The 23495-nt window shown below is 48.4% G+C and overlaps 1 protein-coding gene across 1 annotated transcript in view; it reads left to right on the top strand.

Annotated features, from left to right (window-relative positions):
* LOC148474689 (cytochrome P450 4B1-like) overlaps window positions 1-21815 on the top strand; it is a 291441-nt gene extending 269626 nt beyond the window's left edge. The window contains exon 12 of the mRNA XM_088458237.1: window positions 21638-21815. Coding sequence (XP_088314363.1) covers window positions 21638-21815 — 178 coding nt within the window. The remainder of the gene's footprint in view (window positions 1-21637) is intronic.
* The last annotated feature ends 1680 nt before the right edge of the window (window positions 21816-23495 follow it).

Here is a 23495-nt window from a genome sequence, read left to right as displayed (position 1 = left end):
TCCTTCTACACAGCTAATCTCCAACATGTGTGTTATTATATAGGCACTTATTCCATTACCTGTGAGACACCCCTACAGCTTCCTTCCCTTCTCAGCCAGATCCAGGTATAACTCCTTCTACACAGCTAATCTCCAACATATGTGTTATTATATAGGTACTTATTCCTTTACCTGTGATACATGCCTACACCTTCCTTCCCTTCTCAGCCGGATCCAGGTATAACTCCTTCTACACAGCTACTCTCCAACATGTGTTATTATATAGACACTTATTCCATTACCTGTGAGACACACCTACAGCTTCCTTCCCTTCTCAGCCGGATCCAGGTATAATACCTTCTACTCAGCTACTCTCCAACCTGTGTGTTATTATATAGGCACTTATTCCATTACGAGTGAGACATGCCTACACCTTCCTTCCCTTCTCAGCCGGATCCAGGTATAACTCCTTCTACACAGCTACTCTCCAACATATGTTATTATATAGGCACTAATTCCATTACCTGTGAGACATGCCTACACCTTCCTTCCCGTCTCAGCCGGATCCAGGTATAACTCCTTCTACACAGCTACTCTCCAACATGTGTGTTATTATATAGGCACTTATTCCATTACCTTTGAGACATGCCTACACCTTCCTTCCCTTCTCAGCCGGATCCAGGTATAACACCTTCTACACAGCTACTCTCCAACATATGTGTTATTATATAGGCACTTATTCCATTACCTGTGAGACATGCCTACACCTTCCTTCCCTTCTCAGCCAGATCCAGGTATAACTCCTTCTACACAGCTACTCTCCTACATATGTGTTATTATATAGGCACTTATTCCATTACCTGTGAGACACGCCTACACCTTCCTTCCCTTCTCTGCCGGATCCAGGTATAACTCCTTCTACACAGCAACTCTCCAACATATGTGTTATTATATAGGCACTTATTCCATTACCTGTGAGACATGCCTACACCTTCCTTCCCTTCTCAGCCGGATCCAGGTATAACTCCTTCTACACAGCTTCTCTCCAACATGTGTGTTATTATATAGGCACTTATTCCATTACCTGTGAGACATGCCTACACCTTCCTTCTCTTCTCAGCCAGATCCAGGTATAACTCCTTCTACACAGCTACTCTCCAACATATGTGTTATTATATAGGCACTTATTCCATTACCTGTGAGACACACCTACACCATCCTTCCCTTCTCAGCCGGATCCAGGTATAACTCCTTCTACACAGCTACTCTCCAACTTATGTGTTATTATATAGGCACTTATTCCATTACCTGTGAGACATGCCAACACCTTCCTTCCCTTCTCAGCCAGATCCAGGTATAACACCTTCTACACAGCTACTCTCCAACATATGTGTTATTATATAGGCACTTATTCCATTACCTGTGAGACAGGCCTACACCTTCCTTCCCTTCTCAGCCGGATCCAGATATAACTCCTTCTACACAGCTACTCTCCTACATATGTGTTATTATATAGGCACTTATTCCATTACCTGTGAGACAGGCCTACACCTTCCTTCCCTTCTCAGCCGGATCCAGGTATAATTCCTTCTACACAGCTACTCTCCAACATATGTGTTATTATATAGGCACTTATTCCATTACCTGTGAGACATGCCTACACCTTACTTCCCTTCTCAGCCGGATCCAGGTATAACTCCTTCTACACAGCTACTCTCCAACATATGTGTTATTATATAGGCACTAATTCCATTAACTGTGAGACATGCCTACACCTTCCTTCCCTTCTCAGCCGGATCCAGGTATAACTCCTTCTACACAGCTACTCTCCAACATATGTGTTATTATATAGGCACTTATTCCATTACCTGTGAGACAGGCCTACACCTTCCTTCCCTTCTCTGCCGGATCCAGGTATAACTCCTTCTACACAGCAACTCTCCAACATATGTGTTATTATATAGGCACTTATTCCATTACCTGTGAGACATGCCTACACCTTCCTTCCCTTCTCAGCCGGATCCAGGTATAACTCCTTCTACACAGCTACTCTCCAACATATGTGTTATTATATAGGCAATTATTCCATTACCTGTGAGACATGCCTACACCTTCCTTCCCTTCTCAGCCGGATCCAGGTATAACTCCTTCTACACAGCTACTCTCCTACATATGTGTTATTATATAGGCACTTATTCCATTACCTGTGAGACATGCCTACACCTTCCTTCCCTTCTCAGCCGGATCCAGGTATAACACCTTCTACACAGCTACTCTCCAACATATGTGTTGTTATATAGGCACTTATTCCATTACCTGTGAGACACGCCTATACCTTCCTTCCCTTCTTAGCCGGATCCAGGTATAAGTCATTCTACACAGCTACTCTCCAACATGTGTGTTATTATATAGGCACTTATTCCATTACCTGTGAGACACACCTACACCTTCCTTCCCTTCTCAGCCGGATCCAGGTATAACTCCTTCTACACAGCTACTCTCCAACATGTGTGTTATTATATAGGCACTTATTCCATTACCTGTGAGACATGCCTACACCTTCCTTCCCTTCTCAGCGGATCCAGGTATAACTCCTTCTACACAGCTACTCTCTTACATATGTGTTATTATATAGGCACTTATTCCATTACCTGTGAGATACGCCTACACCTTCCTTCCCTTCTCAGCCAGATCCAGGTATAACTCCTTCAACACAGCTAATCTCCAACATGTGTGTTATTATATAGGCACTTATTCCATTACCTGTGAGACACACCTACAGCTTCCTTCCCTTCTCAACAGGATCCAGGTATAATACCTTCTACTCAACTACTCTCCAACCTGTATGTTATTATATAGGCACTTATTCCATTTAGAGTGAGACATGCCTACAGCTTCCTTCCCTTCTCAGCCGGATCCAGGTATAACTCCTTCTACACAGCTACTCTCCAACATATGTTATTATATAGGCACTAATTCCATTACCTGTGAGACATGCCTACACCTTCCTTCCCTTCTCAGCCGGATCCAGGTATAACTCTTCTACACAGCTACTCTCCAACATATGTGTTATTAAATAGGCACTTATTCCATTACCTGTGAGACATGCCTACACCTTCCTTCCCTTCTCAGCCGGATCCAGGTATAACTCCTTCTACACAGCTACTCTCCAACATATGTGTTATTATATAGGCACTTATTCCATTACCTGTGAGACAGGCCTACACCTTCCTTCCCTTCTCAGCCGGATCCAGGTATAACACCTTCTACACAGCTACTCTCCTACATATGTGTTATTATATAGGCACTTATTCCAGTACCTGTGAGACATGCCTACACCTTCCTTCCCTTCTCAGCCGGATCCAGGTATAACACCTTCTACACAGCTACTCTCCAACATATGTGTTATTATATAGGCACTTACTCCATTACCAGTGACACACTCCTACACCTTCCTTCCCTTCTCAGCCGGATCCAGGTATAACTCCATCTACACAGCTACTCTCCTACATGTATGTTATTATATAGGCACTTATTCCATTACCTGTGAGACATGCCTACACCTTCCTTCCCTTCTCTGCCGGATCCAGGTATAACACCTTCTACACAGCTACTCTCCTACATGTGTGTTATTATATAGGCACTTATTCCATTACCTGTGAGACACACCTACACCTTCCTTCCCTTCTCAGCCAGATCCAGGTATAACTCCTTCTACACAGCTACTCTCCAACATATGTGTTATTATATAGGCACTTATTCCATTACCAGTGAGACATGCCTACACCTTCCTTCCCTTCTCAGCCGGATCCAGGTATAACGCCTTCTACACAGCTACTCTCCAACATATGTGTTATTATATAGGCACTTATTCCATTACCTGTGAGACATGCCTACACCATCCTTCCCTTCTCAGCCAGATCCAGGTATAACTCCTTCTACACAGCTAATCTCCAACATGTGTGTTATTATATAGGCACTTATTCCATTACCTGTGAGACATGCCTACACCTTCCTTCCCTTCTCTGCCGGATCCAGGTATAACACCTTCTACACAGCTACTCTCCTACATGTGTGTTATTATATAGGCACTTATTCCATTACCTGTGAGACACCCCTACAGCTTCCTTCCCTTCTCAGCCAGATCCAGGTATAACTCCTTCTACACAGCTAATCTCCAACATATGTGTTATTATATAGGTACTTATTCCTTTACCTGTGAGACACACCTACAGCTTCCTTCCCTTCTCAGCCGGATCCAGGTATAATACCTTCTACTCAGCTACTCTCCAACCTGTGTGTTATTATATAGGCACTTATTCCATTACCTGTGAGACACACCTACAGCTTCCTTCCCTTCTCAGCCGGATCCAGGTATAACTCCTTCTACACAGCTACTCTCCAACATATGTTATTATATAGGCACTAATTCCATTACCTGTGAGACATGCCTACACCTTCCTTCCCGTCTCAGCCGGATCCAGGTATAACTCTTCTACACAGCTACTCTCCAACATATGTGTTATTAAATAGGCACTTATTCCATTACCTGTGAGACATGCCTACACCTTCCTTCCCTTCTCAGCCGGATCCAGGTATAACTCCTTCTACACAGCTACTCTCCAACATGTGTGTTATTATATAGGCACTTATTCCATTACCTGTGAGACATGCCTACACCTTCCTTCCCTTCTCAGCTGGATCCAGGTATAACACCTTCTACACAGCTACTCTCCAACATATGTGTTATTATATAGGCACTTATTCCATTACCTGTGAGACATGCCTACACCTTCCTTCCCTTCTCAGCCAGATCCAGGTATAACTCCTTCTACACAGCTACTCTCCTACATATGTGTTATTATATAGGCACTTATTCCATTACCTGTGAGACACGCCTACACCTTCCTTCCCTTCTCTGCCGGATCCAGGTATAACTCCTTCTACACAGCAACTCTCCAACATATGTGTTATTATATAGGCACTTATTCCATTACCTGTGAGACATGCCTACACCTTCCTTCCCTTCTCAGCCGGATCCAGGTATAACTCCTTCTACACAGCTTCTCTCCAACATGTGTGTTATTATATAGGCACTTATTCCATTACCTGTGAGACATGCCTACACCTTCCTTCTCTTCTCAGCCAGATCCAGGTATAACTCCTTCTACACAGCTACTCTCCAACATATGTGTTATTATATAGGCACTTATTCCATTACCTGTGAGACACACCTACACCATCCTTCCCTTCTCAGCCGGATCCAGGTATAACTCCTTCTACACAGCTACTCTCCAACTTATGTGTTATTATATAGGCACTTATTCCATTACCTGTGAGACATGCCTACACCTTCCTTCCCTTCTCAGCCAGATCCAGGTATAACACCTTCTACACAGCTACTCTCCAACATATGTGTTATTATATAGGCACTTATTCCATTACCTGTGAGACAGGCCTACACCTTCCTTCCCTTCTCAGCCGGATCCAGATATAACTCCTTCTACACAGCTACTCTCCTACATATGTGTTATTATATAGGCACTTATTCCATTACTTGTGAGACAGGCCTACACCTTCCTTCCCTTCTCAGCCGGATCCAGGTATAATTCCTTCTACACAGCTACTCTCCAACATATGTGTTATTATATAGGCACTTATTCCATTACCTGTGAGACATGCCTACACCTTCCTTCCCTTCTCAGCCGGATCCAGGTATAACTCCTTCTACACAGCTACTCTCCAACATATGTGTTATTATATAGGCACTAATTCCTTTACCTGTGAGACATGCCTACACCTTCCTTTCCTTCTCAGCCGGATCCAGGTATAACTCCTTCTACACAGCTACTCTCCAACATATGTGTTATTATATAGGCACTTATTCCATTACCTGTGAGACAGGCCTACACCTTCCTTCCCTTCTCTGCCGGATCCAGGTATAACTCCTTCTACACAGCAACTCTCCAACATATGTGTTATTATATAGGCACTTATTCCATTACCTGTGAGACATGCCTACACCTTCCTTCCCTTCTCAGCCGGATCCAGGTATAACTCCTTCTACACAGCTACTCTCCAACATATGTGTTATTATATAGGCAATTATTCCATTACCTGTGAGACATGCCTACACCTTCCTTCCCTTCTCAGCCGGATCCAGGTATAACTCCTTCTACACAGCTACTCTCCTACATATGTGTTATTATATAGGCACTTATTCCATTACCTGTGAGACATGCCTACACCTTCCTTCCCTTCTCAGCCGGATCCAGGTATAACACCTTCTACACAGCTACTCTCCAACATATGTGTTGTTATATAGGCACTTATTCCATTACCTATGAGACATGCCTATACCTTCCTTCCCTTCTCAGCCAGATCCAGGTATAACTCCTTCTACACAGCTACTCTCCAACATATGTGTTATTATATAGGCACTTATTCCATTACCTGTGAGACACACCTACACCTTCCTTCCCTTCTCAGCCGGATCCAGGTATAACTCCTTCTACACAGCTACTCTCCAACATGTGTGTTATTATATAGGCACTTATTCCATTACCTGTGAGACATGCCTACACCTTCCTTCCCTTCTCAGCCGGATCCAGGTATAACTCCTTCTACACAGCTACTCTCTTACATATGTGTTATTATATAGGCACTTATTCCATTACCTGTGAGATACGCCTACACCTTCCTTCCCTTCTCAGCCGGATCCAGATATAACTCCTTCTACACAGCTACTCTCCTACATATGTGTTATTATATAGGCACTTATTCCATTACCTGTGAGACAGGCCTACACCTTCCTTCCCTTCTTAGCCGGATCCAGGTATAATTCCTTCTACACAGCTACTCTCCAACATATGTGTTGTTATATAGGCACTTATTCCATTACCTGTGAGACATGCCTACACCTTCCTTCCCTTCTCAGCCGGATCCAGGTATAATTCCTTCTACACAGCTACTCTCCAACATATGTGTTATTATATAGGCACTTATTCCATTACCTGTGAGACACACCTACACCTTCCTTCCCTTCTCAGCCAGATCCAGGTATAACTCCTTCTACACAGCTACTCTCCAACCTGTGTGTTATTATATAGGCACTTATTCCATTACCTGTGAGACACCCCTACAGCTTCCTTCCCTTCTCAGCCGGATCCAGATATAACTCCTTCTACACAGCTACTCTCCAACATATGTGTTATTATATAGGCACTTATTCCATTACCTGTGAGACATGCCTACACCTTCCTTCCCTTCTCAGCTGGATCCAGATATAACTCCTTCTACACAGCTACTCTCCAACATGTGTTATTATATAGGCACTTATTCCATTACCTGTGAGACATGCCTACTCCTTCCTTCCCTTCTCAGCCGGATCCAGGTATAACTCCTTCTACACAGCTACTCTCCTACATATGTGTTATTATATAGGCACTTATTCCATTACCTGTGAGACACGCCTACACCTTCCTTCCCTTCTCAGCCATATCCAGGTTTAACTCCTACTACACAGCTACTCTCCACAGATACGGGTATCACATAGTAACTTTACCCCACAGCTCATTACCTGCCAGATACGGGCACCACATAGTAACTTTACCCCACAGCTCATTACCTACCAGATATGGGCATCACACAGTAACCTTACCCCACAGCTCATTACCTGCCAGATACGGGTATCACATAGTAACTTTACCCCACAGCTCATTACCTGCCAGATACGGGCATCACATAGTAACTTTACCCCACAGCTCATTACCTGTCAGTTACGGGCACCACATAGTAACTTTACCCCACAGCTCATTAACTGCCAGATACGGGCACCACATAGTAACTTTACCCCACAGCTCATTACCTACCAGATATGGGCATCACACAGTAACCTTACCCCACAGCTCATTAACTGCCAGATTTGGGCACCACATAGTAACTTTACCCCACAGCTCATTACCTGCCAGATACGGGCATCACATAGTAACTTTACCCCACAGCTCATTACCTGCCAAATACGGGCACCACATAGTAACTTTACCCCACAGCTCATTACTTGCCAGATACGGGCATCACACAGTAACTTTACCCCACAGCTCATTACCTGCCAGATACGGACACCACATAGTAACTCTACCCCACAGCTCATTACCTGCCTGATACGGGCATCACACAGTAACTTTACCCCACAGCTCATTACCTGCCAGATACGGGCACCACACAGTAACTTTACCCCACAGCTCATTACCTGCCAGATACGGGCACCACATAGTAACTTTACCCCACAGCTCATTACCTACCAGATATGGGCATCACACAGTAACCTTACCCCACAGCTCATTACCTGCCAGATACGGGCACCACATAGTAACTTTACCCCACAGCTCATTACCTGCCAGATGCGGGCATCACATAGTAACTCTACCCCACAGCTCATTACCTGCCAGATACGGGCATCACAAAGTAACTTTACCCCACAGCTCATTACCTGCCAGATACGGGCACCACACAGTAACTTTACCCCACAGCTCATTACCTGCCAGATACGGGCACCACATAGTAACTTTACCCCACAGCTCATTACCTGCCAGATATGGGCATCACACAGTAACCTTACCCCACAGCTCATTACCTGCCAGATACGGGCACCACATAGTAACTTTACCCCACACTCATTACCTGCCAGATACGGGCATCACATAGTAACTTTACCCCACAGCTCATTACCTGCCAGATACGTGCACCACACAGTAACTTTACCCCACAGCTCATTACCTGCCAGATACGGGCACCACATAGTAACTTTACCCCACAGCTCATTACCTGCCAGATTCGGGCACCACATAGTAACTTTACCCCACAGCTCATTACCTGCCAGATACGGGCATCACATAGTAACTTTACCCCACACTCATTACCTGCCAGATACGGGCATCACATAGTAACTTTACCCCACACTCATTACCTGCCAGATACGGGCATCACATAGTAACTTTACCCCACAGCTCATTACCTCCCAGATATGGGCACCACATAGTAACTTTACCCCACAGCTCATTACCTACCAGATACGGGCATCACATAGTAACTTTACCCCACAGCTAATTACCTCCCAGGTATAGGCACCACATAGTAACTTTACCCCACAGCTCATTACCTGCCAGATATGGGCATCACATAGTAACTCTACCCCACAGCTCATTACCTGCCAGATACGGGCACCACATAGTAACTTTACCCCACACTCATTACCTGCCAGATACGGGCACCACATAGTAACTTTACCCCACAGCTCATTACCTGCCAGATACGGAGAACCACGTAGTAACTTTACCCCACAGCTTATTACCTACCAGATACGGGCATCACATAGTAACTTTACCCCACAGCTCATTACCTGCCAGATACGGGCATCACATAGTAACTTTACCCCACAGCTCATTACCTGCCAGATACGGAGAACCACGTAGTAACTTTACCCCACAGCTTATTACCTACCAGATACGGGCATCACATAGTAACTTTACCCCACAGCTCATTACCTGCCAGATACGGGCACCACATAGTAACTTTACCCCACAGCTCATTACCTGCCAGATACGGGCACCACATAGTAACTTTACCCCACATCTCATTATCTGCCAGAAAATAAATGTTGTGGCCAGAGGCGTATCTATGATGGGTGCAGGGTGTGCTTGCATCGCATACCCAGCACCCATATTATCCATGCCTTACCTCTCCAAGGTCCTTCATTGGCCACCACAGCCATTTTTCCATAAATTTGCGGATGCAGTAGACCCTGGGCACACTCTAATGTCCAGAGCCTACTGATTCTGCGGTCAAACGCGTCAGTATGCTGCTGGCCGCCGGGGAGAGAGGAGGGGGCCCCGGACAGGGAATGAACACTGGTCCCCTCCTCTCTTAATACGCCAGTGGTTGTGTCTTCATGTAACCTACACTACACTACAACCAAAGGCCAGGATAATTCAGCTGTCAAAGCAGCTATTAAATAACAGTACTTGGAGATTATAATCTGGGATGGGGACCATAAGTGACACTTTAGAAGAGTAGTTGTCTAATTACACAGCCAGTTACATCAACAATGTTGATTTCATATTACACAGTAATGTGTAATTGTCACATCAAAATGTAACCACCTGCAGACTATTACCAACCATTTTTATTATATTATACTATGCTGTTATTGCACTAATACAGTGGTTCTCAAACCCAGTCCTCAGGACTCCTCACAGGTCACATTTTCCAGGTCACCTAGCAGGTGCACAGGTGTATTCTTTACTCACTGACACATTTCCCAGGTAACCCTGGAGGTGCACAGGTGTAGTCATTACTCACTGACACATTTCCCAGGTCACCCAGTAGGTGCACAGGTGTATTCTTTACTCACTGACACATTTCCCAGGTAACCCTGGAGGTGCACAGGTGTAGTCATTACTCACTGTCACATTTCCCAGGTCACCCAGCAGGTGCACAGGTGTACTCATTACTCACCGACACATTTCCCAGGTCACCCAGCAGGAGCACAGGTGTAGTCATTACTCACTGACACATTTCCCAGGTCACCCAGCAGGAGCACAGGTGTAGTCATTACTCACTGACACATTTCCCAGGTCACCCAGCAGGAGCACAGGTGTACTCATTACTCACTGACACATTTCCCAGGTCACCCAGCAGGAGCACAGGTGTAGTCATTACTCACTAACATTTTCCAGGTCACCCAGCAGGTGCACAGGTGTAATCATTACTCACTGACACATTTCCCAGGTCACCCAGCAGGAGCACAGGTGTACTCATTACTCACTGACACATCCCAGGTCACCCAGCAGGTGCACAGCTGTACTCATTACTCACTGACACATTTCCCAGGTCACCCAGCAGGAGCACAGGTGTACTCATTACTCACTGACACATTTCCCAGGTCACCCAGCAGGAGCACAGCTGTAGTCATTACTCACTGACATTTTCCAGGTCACCCAGCAGGTGCACAGGTGTAATCATTACTCACTGACACATTTCCCAGGTCACCCAGCAGGAGCATAGCTGTAGTCATTACTCACTGACATTTTCCAGGTCACCCAGCAGGTGCACAGGTGTAATCATTACTCACTGACACATTTCTCAGGTCACCCAGCAGGAGCACAGGTGTAGTCATTACTCACTGACACATTTCCCAGGTCACCCAGCAGGAGCACAGGTGTACTCATTACTCACTGACACATTTCCCAGGTCACCCAGCAGGAGCACAGGTGTACTCATTACTCACTGACACATTTCCCAGGTCACCCAGCAGGAGCACAGGTGTACTCATTACTCACTGACACATTTTAAAAGATCCACAGTTGAGTTAATTATTTCACTTGTGAATCTGTGAGGAGACCTGGAAAACATGCACTGTTGGGGGTCCTGAGGACCGAGTTTGTGAAGCTGTGCACTAATATACTGTACATGATTTAGCCTCACAGGATCTACTTGGAAAATATGAATTCCAGACCCTCCAACACGACCCGTTCCATTAGGTACAAAATGTTCTGCTCCTGTACTTCCCTCTTAATTTATGATTGCATACACCTGTGCTGAAACACCTGTATCATCAATTACCTAGTTCAACACAGGTGACTGCAATCATACATTAGGTGGTAAGTCCAGGAGCAGAGTGTTTTGTACCTAATGGAACGGGTCATGTTGGAGGGTAGGGAATTTCTGCACTGCTATTTGACCAAACCTGCGTACAGTAAATACATATATGCCTAGTCTCCTGAATATTGTGTTGCGTTCCCAGCCCCCTGGAAAAGTAGGAAAATTTCCTGGCCTCCATCACCCCCCTGGACCCCCCCCCTTCCCGCAGCAGGGCTGAATCGCGTAATCGTGGCCCCGCCCCCTGCTTCACAATACCATTAAGCTCAGCAGTGTGAAGAGAGGGCGGGGTCACAATGATGTGATCATGCGGTCACGCCCCTGGCCCCACCCCCAATATGTTGTCATCACCTAGCCACACTCCCCCCTCCCCCCCTGTTGTATACAGACATTCAGCTCCCTCCTGGAAGGAGGTCAGCAAGTATGACTATATATAATCTAGATATAGATTTTCAGTATCATTGACTTGCACACCTTTACGCCTGAAGGGGCAGGAATGGACACGGGCGGCAAGGCAGCTTCACGCAATTGCGACACATTTAGACATGATCCCAGTTCTAGTTACACATTTTAGAAGACGTCTCTGTTGCGGGTGCTGCCTGCTGGTGTATCGACGATGACTGTCTCACACCTTCTGATTGGCTTATTGTGTATTGACCGCTTTAGCTTTTATGCACTTAGGGCCTGACGCAGGGGTGTCTTTAGAGAGGAGGGGGCCCGTGTGCATCCCCCGTCACGGGTCCCGTCTCCTCTCACCCCGGCGGCCGACTGATGCAGCTGGACGGCCACCGCAGAATCAGTAGAGATTGGGCACTAGAGTGTCATTTCCCCGGCGATTTCCTCACAGCTCATGCTCAAAACGCCAGAAAATGGCCGCGGCAGCCATTTTCCGGTGTATTAAGCAGCGCTGAGAGACCCGATGTGGGACCTCAGAAAGGTAAGTTTTAGATAATATGGGTGCAGGATGGCAGGGCTGTAGCTAGGGTAGTGCGGCCAGTGCCATCGCACAGGGCACCACAGGGCAGGGGGCGCTGTTTGGGCCTGTCCAATATCTGTTCATTATCATTCTCACTTGTAGCTTCCTCTAATTTCATCCCCAGCATCTCCTGGCCTCCCCTATCTCTTCCCTGGCCCTTCCCCATGAGGCCATGGCCCTCTCTCAGGTGCACAATATAATGTCCCTATTTATCCCCAGCATCTCCTGGCCTCCCCTATCTCTTCCCTGGCCCTTCCCCATGAGGCCATGGCCCTCTTTCAGGTGCACTATATTATGTCCCTATTTATCCCCAGCATCTCCTGACCTCCCCTATCTCTTCCCTGGCCCTTCCCCATGAGGCCATGGTCCTCTCTCAGGTGCACAATATAATGTCCCTATTCATCCCCAGCATCTCCTGGCCTCCCCTATCTCTTCCCTGGCCCTTCCCCATGAGGCCATGGCCCTCTCTCAGGTGCACAATATAATGTCCCTATTTATCCCCAGCATCTCCTGGCCTCCCCTATCTCTTCCCTGGCCCTTCCCCATGAGGCCATGGCCCTCTTTCAGGTGCACTATATTATGTCCCTATTTATCCCCAGCATCTCCTGACCTCCCCTATCTCTTCCCGGGCCCTTCCCCATGAGGCCATGGTCCTCTCTCAGGTGCACAATATAATGTCCCTATTCATCCCCAGCATCTCCTGGCCTCCCCTATCTCTTCCCTGGCCCTTCCCCATGAGGCCATGGCCCTCTCTCAGGTGCTCTATATTATGTCCCTATTTATCCCCAGCATATCCTGGCCTCCCCTATCTCTTCCCCGGCCCTTCCCCATGAGGCCATGGCCCTCTCTCAGGTGCACTATATTATGTCCCTATTTATCCCCAGCATCTCCTGACCTCCCCTATCTCTTCCCTGGCCCTTCCCCATGAGGCCATGGTCCTCTCTCAGGTGCACAATATAATGTCCCTATTCATCCCCAGCATCTCCTGGCCTCCCCTATCTCTTCCCTGGCCCTTCCCCATGAGGCCATGGCCCTCTCTCAGGTGCTCTATATTATGTCCCTATTTATCCCCAGCATATCCTGGCCTCCCCTATCTCTTCCCCGGCCCTTCCCCATGAGGCCATGGCCCTCTCTCAGGTGCACTATATTATGTCCCTATTTATCCCCAGCATCTCCTGGCCTCTCCTATCTCTTCCCTGGCCCTTCCCCATGAGGCCATGGCCCTCTCTCAGGTGCACTATATTATGTCCCTATTTATCCCCAGCATCTCCTGGCTTCCCCTATCTCTTCCCTGGCCCTTCCCCATGAGGCCATGGCCCTCTCTCAGGTGTACTATATTATGTCCCTATTTATCCCCTGCATCTCCTGGCCTCCCCTATCTCTTCCCTGGCCCTTCCCCATGAGGCCATGGCCCTCTCTCAGGTGCACTATATTATGTCCCTATTTATCCCCTGCATCTCCTGGCCTCCCCTATCTCTTCCCTGGCCCTTCCCCATGAGGCCATGGCCCTCTCTCAGGTGCACTATATTATGTCCCTATTTATCCCCAGCATCTCCTGGCCTCCCCTATCTCTTCCCTGGCCCTTCCCCATGAGACCATTCCTCTTTTTTGGGGGCATTATGTCCCTTTGAAAAATTAGGGAGGGCCAATGCTCTTTTTGGCACAGGGCACCAAAAAGTCTAGTTACGGCTCTGCAGGGTGGACCCGGGGGCCCATATACACCACACACCCTGCACCCATTATAGATATGCCCCAAGTCTGGCGGATCGCTAATGTGATCACAGCTGTGATTCGCACACAGGTCTGCTGCAAAAATATGCTAATGATTGCAATCACAATGCCATCGCAGGCCAACATGTGAAAATGAGAGATATGGTAAGAACTTACCTTTGTTATCTCTCTTTCTTCAAAGTCCATAGGGTCCACAGGGTTGGCCTTCGGGTATAGCTGGATCTGGATCCACAGGCACCACAGAGTTAAAGCTTTGCTGCTCCCAGGATGCACTGGGTCCATCCTCCTCTATACCCCGCCCCCGAGCCACAGGCACCTCAGTTGGTAAGCAGCCAAGGCCGGAGGAGGAACAACAGAGAGAAGGAAGACTGGAACACACAAGATACCATACTCACAGAAATGGGAGACGGAAAGCTGGTGACCAGCCACACCGCTCATATGAAGCTAGGTGCGTCAGGACGGGCGCCCTGTGGACCCTATGGACTTCAAAGAAAAAGAGAACAAAAGTAAGTTCTTACCATATCTCTGATTTTCTTCTTCAGGGTCCATAGGGGGTCCACAGGGTTGACCTTGGGGATGTCCCAAAGCAGTCCAATTAAGGGCAAGCATGCTCCTGTGCTGAAAGGAAAATCTGGCACCCAAAGGAAGTATCCTGAGAGGCAAAGGTGTCAAAACAATAGAACCTCATAAAGGTCTGGATGGAAGACCATGTGGCCGCCTTACACAGCTGAACAGCTGAGGCACCACATCTAGCTGCCCATGAGGGGCCTACAGACCAAGTAGAGTGAGCCTTAACAGAGACTGGAACAGGCAGGCCCGCCTGTGTATAAGCCTCAGAAATAGCCAAACAAAGCCATCTAGCCACAGTTTGTTTGCTGGCATGCCAACCCCTCTTGTGAAATCCAAAGAGGACGAATAAGGAATCCGACTTCCGAATGGAACTAGTCCGGTCAACATAAATGTGGAGAGCCCGGACCACATCCAAGGAGGCCTCACCAGCCGAGAGGTCAGGTGACTGAAAGGCCGGCACAACAATTTCCTGATTAATGTGGAATTTAGAAACCACCTCAGGAAGGAAACCCAGATGAGTGTGAAGAAGCACCCTGTCCTGGTGAAATATCAGAAAAGGAGGATGACAGGAAAACACCCCCAATTCTGACACCCTCCTGGCCAAAGCAATTGCCAGGAGAAAAATAGTCTTAACAGTCAACCAATTGAGTTCCACCAACTCTAGCGGTTCAAATGGAGGACCCTGGAGGGCCCGAAGCACTACTGCCAAATTCCAAGGCACCACTGTGGGAACAAAGGGAGGCTGAATCCTTAGAACGCCCTGGAAAAAGGTGCGGATATCTGGCAGTGGAGCTATCCTACACTGGAACCACACAGATAGTGCAGACACATGAACTTTCATAGAAAGTTAGGCGTAAGCCTAGGTCCAAACCAGACTGAAGGAATGCCAAAATCCTAGAAACACGAAACACCTGCGGATCGTAGTTTCTCGACTTACACCACTGAAAATAAGTGTGCCACACTCTGTGGTCAATTCTGGCGGAGGCAGGCTTGCGCGCCTGCAGAATCATGCTGATGACTGAGCTGGAGAAACCCCGGGACCTTAAAATGGATGTCTCAAGATCCATGCCATCAAAGAGAGACGACCCAAATCCGGGTAAAGGCAGGGACCTTGAGACAACAGGTCCCGACGTTGAGGCAGAAGTAACGACGCGTCGATGGAGAGGCTCCGAAGATCGGAGTACCAAGGATGTCTGGGCCAAGCTGGAGCCACCAGCAGAAGCGTGCCGCTGTCCTGTTTGAATTACCGAAGGTCCTGAGGAAGTAGGGCTATCAGAGGGAATAGATACGCCAACTGGAAGGTCCATTTCACCAACAGCGTGTCCACCAGGCTTGCGTCGGCATCTCTTGTCCTGGACCCATACACGGCAACTTGTGATTTTGATGACAGGCCATGAGGTACACCTCCAGCAGTCCCCACTTGTCCACGAGTAGTTAAAACAACTCTGGGTGAAGCGACCATTCCCCGGGATGCATGTCGTCACGGCTGAGGAAGTCTGCCTCCCAATTGAGGACTCCTGAAATGAAGACTGCCAAGATGGCCGGAAGGTGGCACTCTGCCCAAGAGAGGATGCGTGACACCTCTGTCATAGCTGCTCAACTGCGAGTGCCCCCTTGATGGTTGATGTACGCCACCATAGTGGGTTGTCGGACTGAACCTGCACGGTCCTTCCTTGAAGAGCGTGACCTGACAACTGGAAGGCCCTGTACACGGCCCGAAGTGCCAGAATGTTGTTCAGGAGAACAGCTTCTTCCGCAGTCCAACGGCCCTGAAGTGAAAGGGGACCTGTCACTGCACCCCAACCCCGGAGACTGGCATCTGTCGTGAGCAGAACCCAGTCTGAGATCCAAAAGGGATGACCCTTGGTTAGATGAGATGTCTGAAGCCACCATCCTAGCGACAGGCGCACCTCTGGAGATAACACCAGCATCTGAGTCCAGATCCGGTGTGGTAACCCATTCCATTTGGATAGAATCAGCCCCTGCAGGGGCCTGGAATGGAACTGGGCAAACTCCACCATGTCGAACGCCGACACCATGAACCCTAGAGCCCTCATTGCCGAGTGAACAGACACCCAGCAACTCTTTAGGCAACTGCGCACCCATAGTTACAGGGAGGAAATCTACTCTGGAGTGAGAAAGATCCTTTGCTGACGAGAATCCAGAAGGGCTCCCAAATGAACCATCCTCTGTGACGGAATCAGGCAGGACTTTTTCCAGTTTATCAGCCACCCGTGTGCTTACAGACAAGCGATAGTCAGGTGTAGATGTTGTAGAAGTACCTCCGGAGAGCTTGCCTGCAATAGGAGGTCGTCGAGATACAGCAGAAGCCGTATACCTTGGCTCCGCAGATGGGCAGCCATGACAGCCATAATTTTGGTGAATACCCTTGGAGAGGCCAAAAGGCAGAACCTGAAACTGTAAGTGGTGCTGACATATAGCAAACTGCAGATACCGCTGGTGTGAAGGTGCTATAGGAACATGGAGGTAGGCATCCTGGATATCCAGGGAGACCATGTAATCCCCAAGTTCCATAGCCAGAGTGATGGAATGCAAAGTTTCCATCCTGAATTTGGGAGCTCAGATGAACTTGTTAAGTGACTTTTAGATTGAGGATAGGCTGATGAGATCCATTGGGTTTCCAAACCAGAAACAGAGTAGAGTAGTAACCCAAGCCGCATTGAGAATACTGGATGGGAACAATGACCCCTGCTTTCAGCAAGGACTCTATGGCTCCCAGAATCTGCAAGGCCTTGGTCTTATCCTGAGGAGGACTCGTGCAGAAGAACTGGTGGGGAGGTCTGTGATGAAAGGAAAGGGTGTAACCTTGAGAGACCACTTCTCATACCCAAGCATTTGTGGTGGTGTTGCACCAGCACTGGATGAATTGAAGAAGTCGGCCTCCCACTCTGAGATCCCCCAGAGAGAGGCCCGTCCCATCAGGCTGAAGGTTTTTCCTCCGGCATGGAAGTAGCATGTCTAGCGCTCCAGGCTTGCTTCTTTGGTTTAGGGACAGCCTCGGTTGCCGACTGCCTCGGGAAAGACTGACTCTTGGACTTCCCCTGAGTACAAAAGGACCAAAAAGCAGAGGTCCTAGCCTTAGAAGGCGCAGCCGCCGAAGTTAGAAAAGCAGACTTAGACTTTGCCAGGGTATCTACAATTTTGTCAAGGTCCAGGCCAAACAATATCTCCCCATTAAGCGGTAAGACCTCCAGGCTCTTCTTGGAATCCGCATCCGCTCTCCAAGAATGTAGCCACAAAGATCGGCGAGCAGACACCGCTGCAGCCGAGACTCTGGAAGTCAGAAGACTGGCATCCAAAGCCACCTCACCAATATAGGAAGCGGCATCCCTCATCTGTCCCACTAAAGCTCTCTGAACCTCAGGAGCTTCCTCAGGAAAGGTATCTTCCAGCACATTGGTCAGCTCTCAATGGCTTTAGCCCCCCAGAGATAGCCATGGACGGAAGGGCCACAGCTCCAGAGAGAGAATAGATTGATTTTAAACAAGTCTCCACTTTCCTGTCCGTGGGACCCTTTAGGGATGAAGGCATAGGCAAGGTAGCACTCTTGATTAAGCAAGTAACATGAGAATCCACCACAGGCGGGGTTCTCACTTTTTGTAATGACTTGCAGGAAACGGATAACTGGACGCTAACAGTTTCTGTGGCTGGAACCTTTTACTAGGCAACTGCCAGGCCATATGATCAGTCAGCTGGTCAGATAGAGGAAAAACAGTTGAAGTCACTTTTACCTGTTTGAAATTTGGGTATTTGGATTTAGGGTCCGGAGCGTCATCCTCTATATCAAGAATGGATCTCACCGCCTTAAGCAATGCCGGCACTTTAATGGCAGATTTAGTTTCTACTTCCCGGACAGGGGAATCAGAGTCAGATCCCTCAGCCAATTCCCCATCATCCGAGTCTGACAGTTGCATAGACTGGGATGACATAACAGGGCATTTAGATGCCTTCTGAGGCTTGTCACTCTGATGCATGGTCTGAAAAGCTGAAGATGAGGCCGCCAAACTCTGGACTGAACAAGAGAACACATCCACCCAAGGTGGTTGACCCGCCTGAGGGAGTCCCTGACAGGAAATGACAGACTGCTAAGTCACCGGAGGAGACTGAATATACATAGGTAACCCCGTATATGGACTAACAGTCTGAGGCCCAGGGGAAGACTGCAATCATTGCAGTATACCCTGTGATGGGAGGATGGCTGGTTGGGGTAACCCCATATGGGGGAGAGCAGACGGGACCGCCAGACAGTCCGCCATGGATGCCAGCACCTGAGAAAACACCACCCAAGGAGGGTCCTGTCCCATAGTTGGGGGGTTAGAGGGACCAGGTAACTGATGGCACCTCCCACACAACCCATCCTGCGATAAATCCTTCTTATTTACCCCTGTGACGCAGCGTCTGCAGGACAGCAGAGTGGGAATCGCGGAGCGCTCAACTTCCTCGCCAGACACGACTGACTATAATAATATATATAGATAGATATATATCAAAACTATTGGGAAGTCCAGTGGCTCACTCCTGGCGCACTCACAAGCATGAAACACTGAGGTCCACAGGTATGGTACCGTGTAGCACGCAACTGTATGTGACCAAGCTCACAAATACATGAATTTATATAAGTGAGATCAGAGAAAAGCCCTTCCCCCACACACCTGCCAGGGCCGTAGGAGAAGGAAAGGGATAGTCATAGACTGACAGTAAGGAGATATAAAGCACAGACAGTCAGCACTAGCAAAAGTCACATACAGAACAGAAAGTAAAACTCACTGCACCTCGTCACTACAATCACCCTGCCCAGATTCTGTGTCTGGGAGGGCTATAGTGCTGTGTACACTGTCCTCAGGGGAGAGGTACACAGGGGGACCGGTCCGAACGCTGCCTGAGAGATCTGCATTGTGCCATGTGAAGATGGCCGCCGGAGAACTCACTAGAGGTGTGTCCTAAGAGGAGAGCAGCTAAGCGACGCCAGACCCAAGCGGAAAGGCGCGCTGAGCTGAGAGGAGGAGCCACTAAACAGGGAAGGCTGCCTCCCCTGGCTGGACATTAACCCCTGGGATGCCGGCTCCCGCTTACCGCCATATTTCCCTGGTGGTCTAATGGACGCACGGGCCATGCCTCTGGAGAGGGGGAGTCCGCCGCCACTGCCAGCGTCTCCGGTCTGTCCCCATAGACTTCAGGCATCAGACTGCATGTTGTACACGCGTGTCACCGCAAGCGGCGACCCACGTTTCTTACCTGGTCCCCGTCGATCCAGCAGCAGTTCAGGGATCCACCAGAGCCCGGCTAGCACAGACTCTGGGGTCCCGCCGTGATCCCCAGATCGTACTGGCATTTCGGCGCCGGCGGGGTGTAGGAGTGGCAGCGTGGATGTCCGCTGGACAGTCTGACGCTGCCGCTCTGATGTGTTGAAAGTTAAAAACTAAAACTAAAAACTCAAAACATAAATATAAGCTTAGGGGCTGCTACTCCCCTCCTGTGCAAACGGTGACCCGACTCCGGCTGGGCACCAACTGAAACTGATGTGCCTGTGGTTGGGGCGGGGTATAGAGGAGGATGGACCCAGTGCATCCTGGGAGCTAAAGCTTTAACTGTGTGGTGCCCATGGATCCAGATCCAGCTATACCCCAAGGTCAGCCCTGTGGACCCCCTATGGATCCTGAAGAAGAAAACATCGGTACCATCAAGTAACATCAGCCCCTCGTTCACAATTACAGCAGATCAGACATTGCTAACCTTCCTGCACGCAGTGAGTACACAAGCTGCGTATGCCGTCGCAGTAGCTAATTTATGCACGCCCCTTGTAATGGCGTTCAAACAGACAGGCACACCTGCGTTTCTCTGACCAGCCCCCCAAACGCTCTCTGCCTGTCACTCACTTTGCGATGGCTTTCTGTGCTCTACATGATCGCAATCCAATTGCAGTTCACTGGTCACGCGCGTGCACTGCGAAGCGGTACGCAACAATCGTCCATCTGCGTACACTGTTGTGATCTGTGCTGAATCAGGCCCTTATATCTTTAACGCTGTAGCTATATGAAGTCGCGGCCATCTTATCGCATAACCATTAGGACAACAGCAGATTCCAATGTAAATTTTACAGGGAAAAACAGCAGATGTTTCTACGTTCTTTAATGCGTATTTATGTGCAAACTCTCTCCTGCCGAGTGGAAATGGCTGCGCAGCCTCTCTCCACCAAGGAACACCCCAAAACATTAGTGCTCTCCAACCCTTTATCTATTTTCATAACCGCACATATATTTATTTTCATGTATCAGTGTTCTGTATTACGCAATATTTAAACACCTACACACACACAGTGGTGGAAGCCATTTTTGTTATTCCCCCATCCCCCGACACCATACACAACATACCTCCCTACTGTCCCGTTAGAGGTGGGAATGTTCCACTTTGAGGGTCTCAAGCACGTAGCAGTGTACTGGTTACGGAAACTCAACGCTGGGTAGATACGCACACATGAAACTGCGACCTCTGACATCACTAGTAGTAGTAACCAGCGACGAGACTGAAGTAATACCACATCTGTTCCTAATGAAACGCTAGGCTGCACTGTCATGACCACAGGCTGAGCACACAAAATGGCCGCCTGCACGCTGTGTAACTGACCAGTGCTATGTGACTGGGGAAATAATGTATAGAGTAATTACATAGAATTGAGTGTAACCTTTATATCCTACTTCCCAGGAACTGCATTGGACAGAACTTTGCCTTGAATGAGCTGAAAGTCGTCCTCGCTCTGACGTTACAGAGATTTGCGCTGAGTCCAGATCCAGACAATGAGCCCCTGAAGCGTCCGCAGATAGTCCTACGCTCTGTGAACGGCTTTCACCTGTTTTTGAAGAAGATACACAATAAAACCTGAGCATAGGAGACTGTAATATGCTGTCATTGTAAATTCTGCACCTTTTATGATATTTTCCAGAAAGATAAGTAAATGTGAATGACCGGACTGATGCTCGATGTCTTCATTTCATGTAAAGAGACACAAAGTACAGTACATGCATGTCTGCGCCTTATAAGTGATCACTGCATTATAATAACGAGAAACGCAAACGCGGGATTGGCAGAAGGGAGGTTCTGGATATGCGCTTTACCCAAACAAACAATCTCCCTCTCTCTCTCTCTCTCTCTCTCTCTCTCGCTCTCTCGCTCTCACTCTCTCGCTCTCTCGCTCTCACTCTCTCGCTCTCTCTCTCGCTCTCTTTCACTCTCTCTCGCTCTCTTTCACTCTCTCACGCTCTCGCTCTCTCTCGCTCTCTCTCGCTCTCTCTCGCTCTCTCGCTCTCTCTCGCTCTCTCTCACTCTCTCGCTCTCTCACTCTCTCACTCTCTCGCTCTCTCTCTCGAAAATTCTGAGCCATGTGGAGATTTGGGGTCTGGATCGATTACTCTCAATAAGTCACCAGTGTCCATCGTCCTCTAAGTGTAGCCGTACCTTATAGCAGCTTTTATTACTGATCGTTTGCGGGTAGCCAGGGGCCTGAGACCATAAAAGCAAGTACTGTAACTTTGCGCTGCAGCTGAGGAGATATAAAGGGGCTGATTCTGCGTTGCGCACTACTGTGACCTCGTTAGCGTCTTCTGCCATAGTCCCGTCTGTGACTTTATGGTAATGGTAGTATAAACCCTTCCTCTGGTGTACAAGTATGCATCTGAGGGCCTGATCTGCTACGGATCGCACACAGTTCAACTGCGTTAGCAAGCCAAGCCACTGCGATCGCAATGCAAACTTAGCACCACATAAGGACGCCCACTTTACCATACGCACATCTGTAATACTTAGCAGAATAGCGAAACCATCGGTACCATCGCAGCCTCACACAAGCACAAGATCAGACCTCACTCAGAAATTGCTGACTGTAGCGCACGCTATGAGACCTCAGGCTATGTATGGCCACGCAGTGTATAATTTATGCACGCCCCTGAAATTACGTGAGAGCGCACTTTCACGCCTACATTTGGCCGACCACCAACCTGTAACCACCCACAAATGGTACTTTCTGTTAATCACTCTGCGATGGGTCTTCGTAGCCGCTGTTGCGTAATGCGCATGCGTATGCATCGCAATCGGCTAAATGTGTGCGAATTAGAAACTGCGTTGCTTGCTGAATCAGGCCCTGAATAACAAGGGCTTTGTGCGTCCACAGTCGCATTGTCGCAACCATCGGAAGCACCATTGAGACTTGCACCTGCCCCATGCTAGGGTAGGTGCACAATCTCCATCACGGTATGCCCCCAATGTATGCTATTATGTGTATGAGTCTGTGACACTCAGTGCTATAACAGGGCTTTGTGCTGCCCTCTGCCAGACCCATCCTCTAAATCTGTGAAATCATGATATCATGCCTAGTGGCGGGGTAGTTGTCTCCACCGCCGGCATCGGTAAGTAGAGCACTGACAGGTGCCTAAGGATACTCCAGTGTTGCAGGGTGCCTGCCCGGAATGCCGCTTGTAGAGCTAAGAGGCAGAGACAGTGCTGCCCACAGGGCCCTGCGCATTGCGTGCCATCATCGCTCGTACCCTCTGGTTATGGACCTGGTGAC

This window comes from Taudactylus pleione, unplaced genomic scaffold (genome assembly GCF_031769625.1).
Source record: "Taudactylus pleione unplaced genomic scaffold, aTauple2 ptg000819l, whole genome shotgun sequence".
NCBI lineage: Eukaryota > Metazoa > Chordata > Amphibia > Anura > Myobatrachidae > Taudactylus > Taudactylus pleione.
Note: the sequence above shows the minus strand (reverse complement) of the source record. Positions and strands in the feature narration are given on the sequence as shown.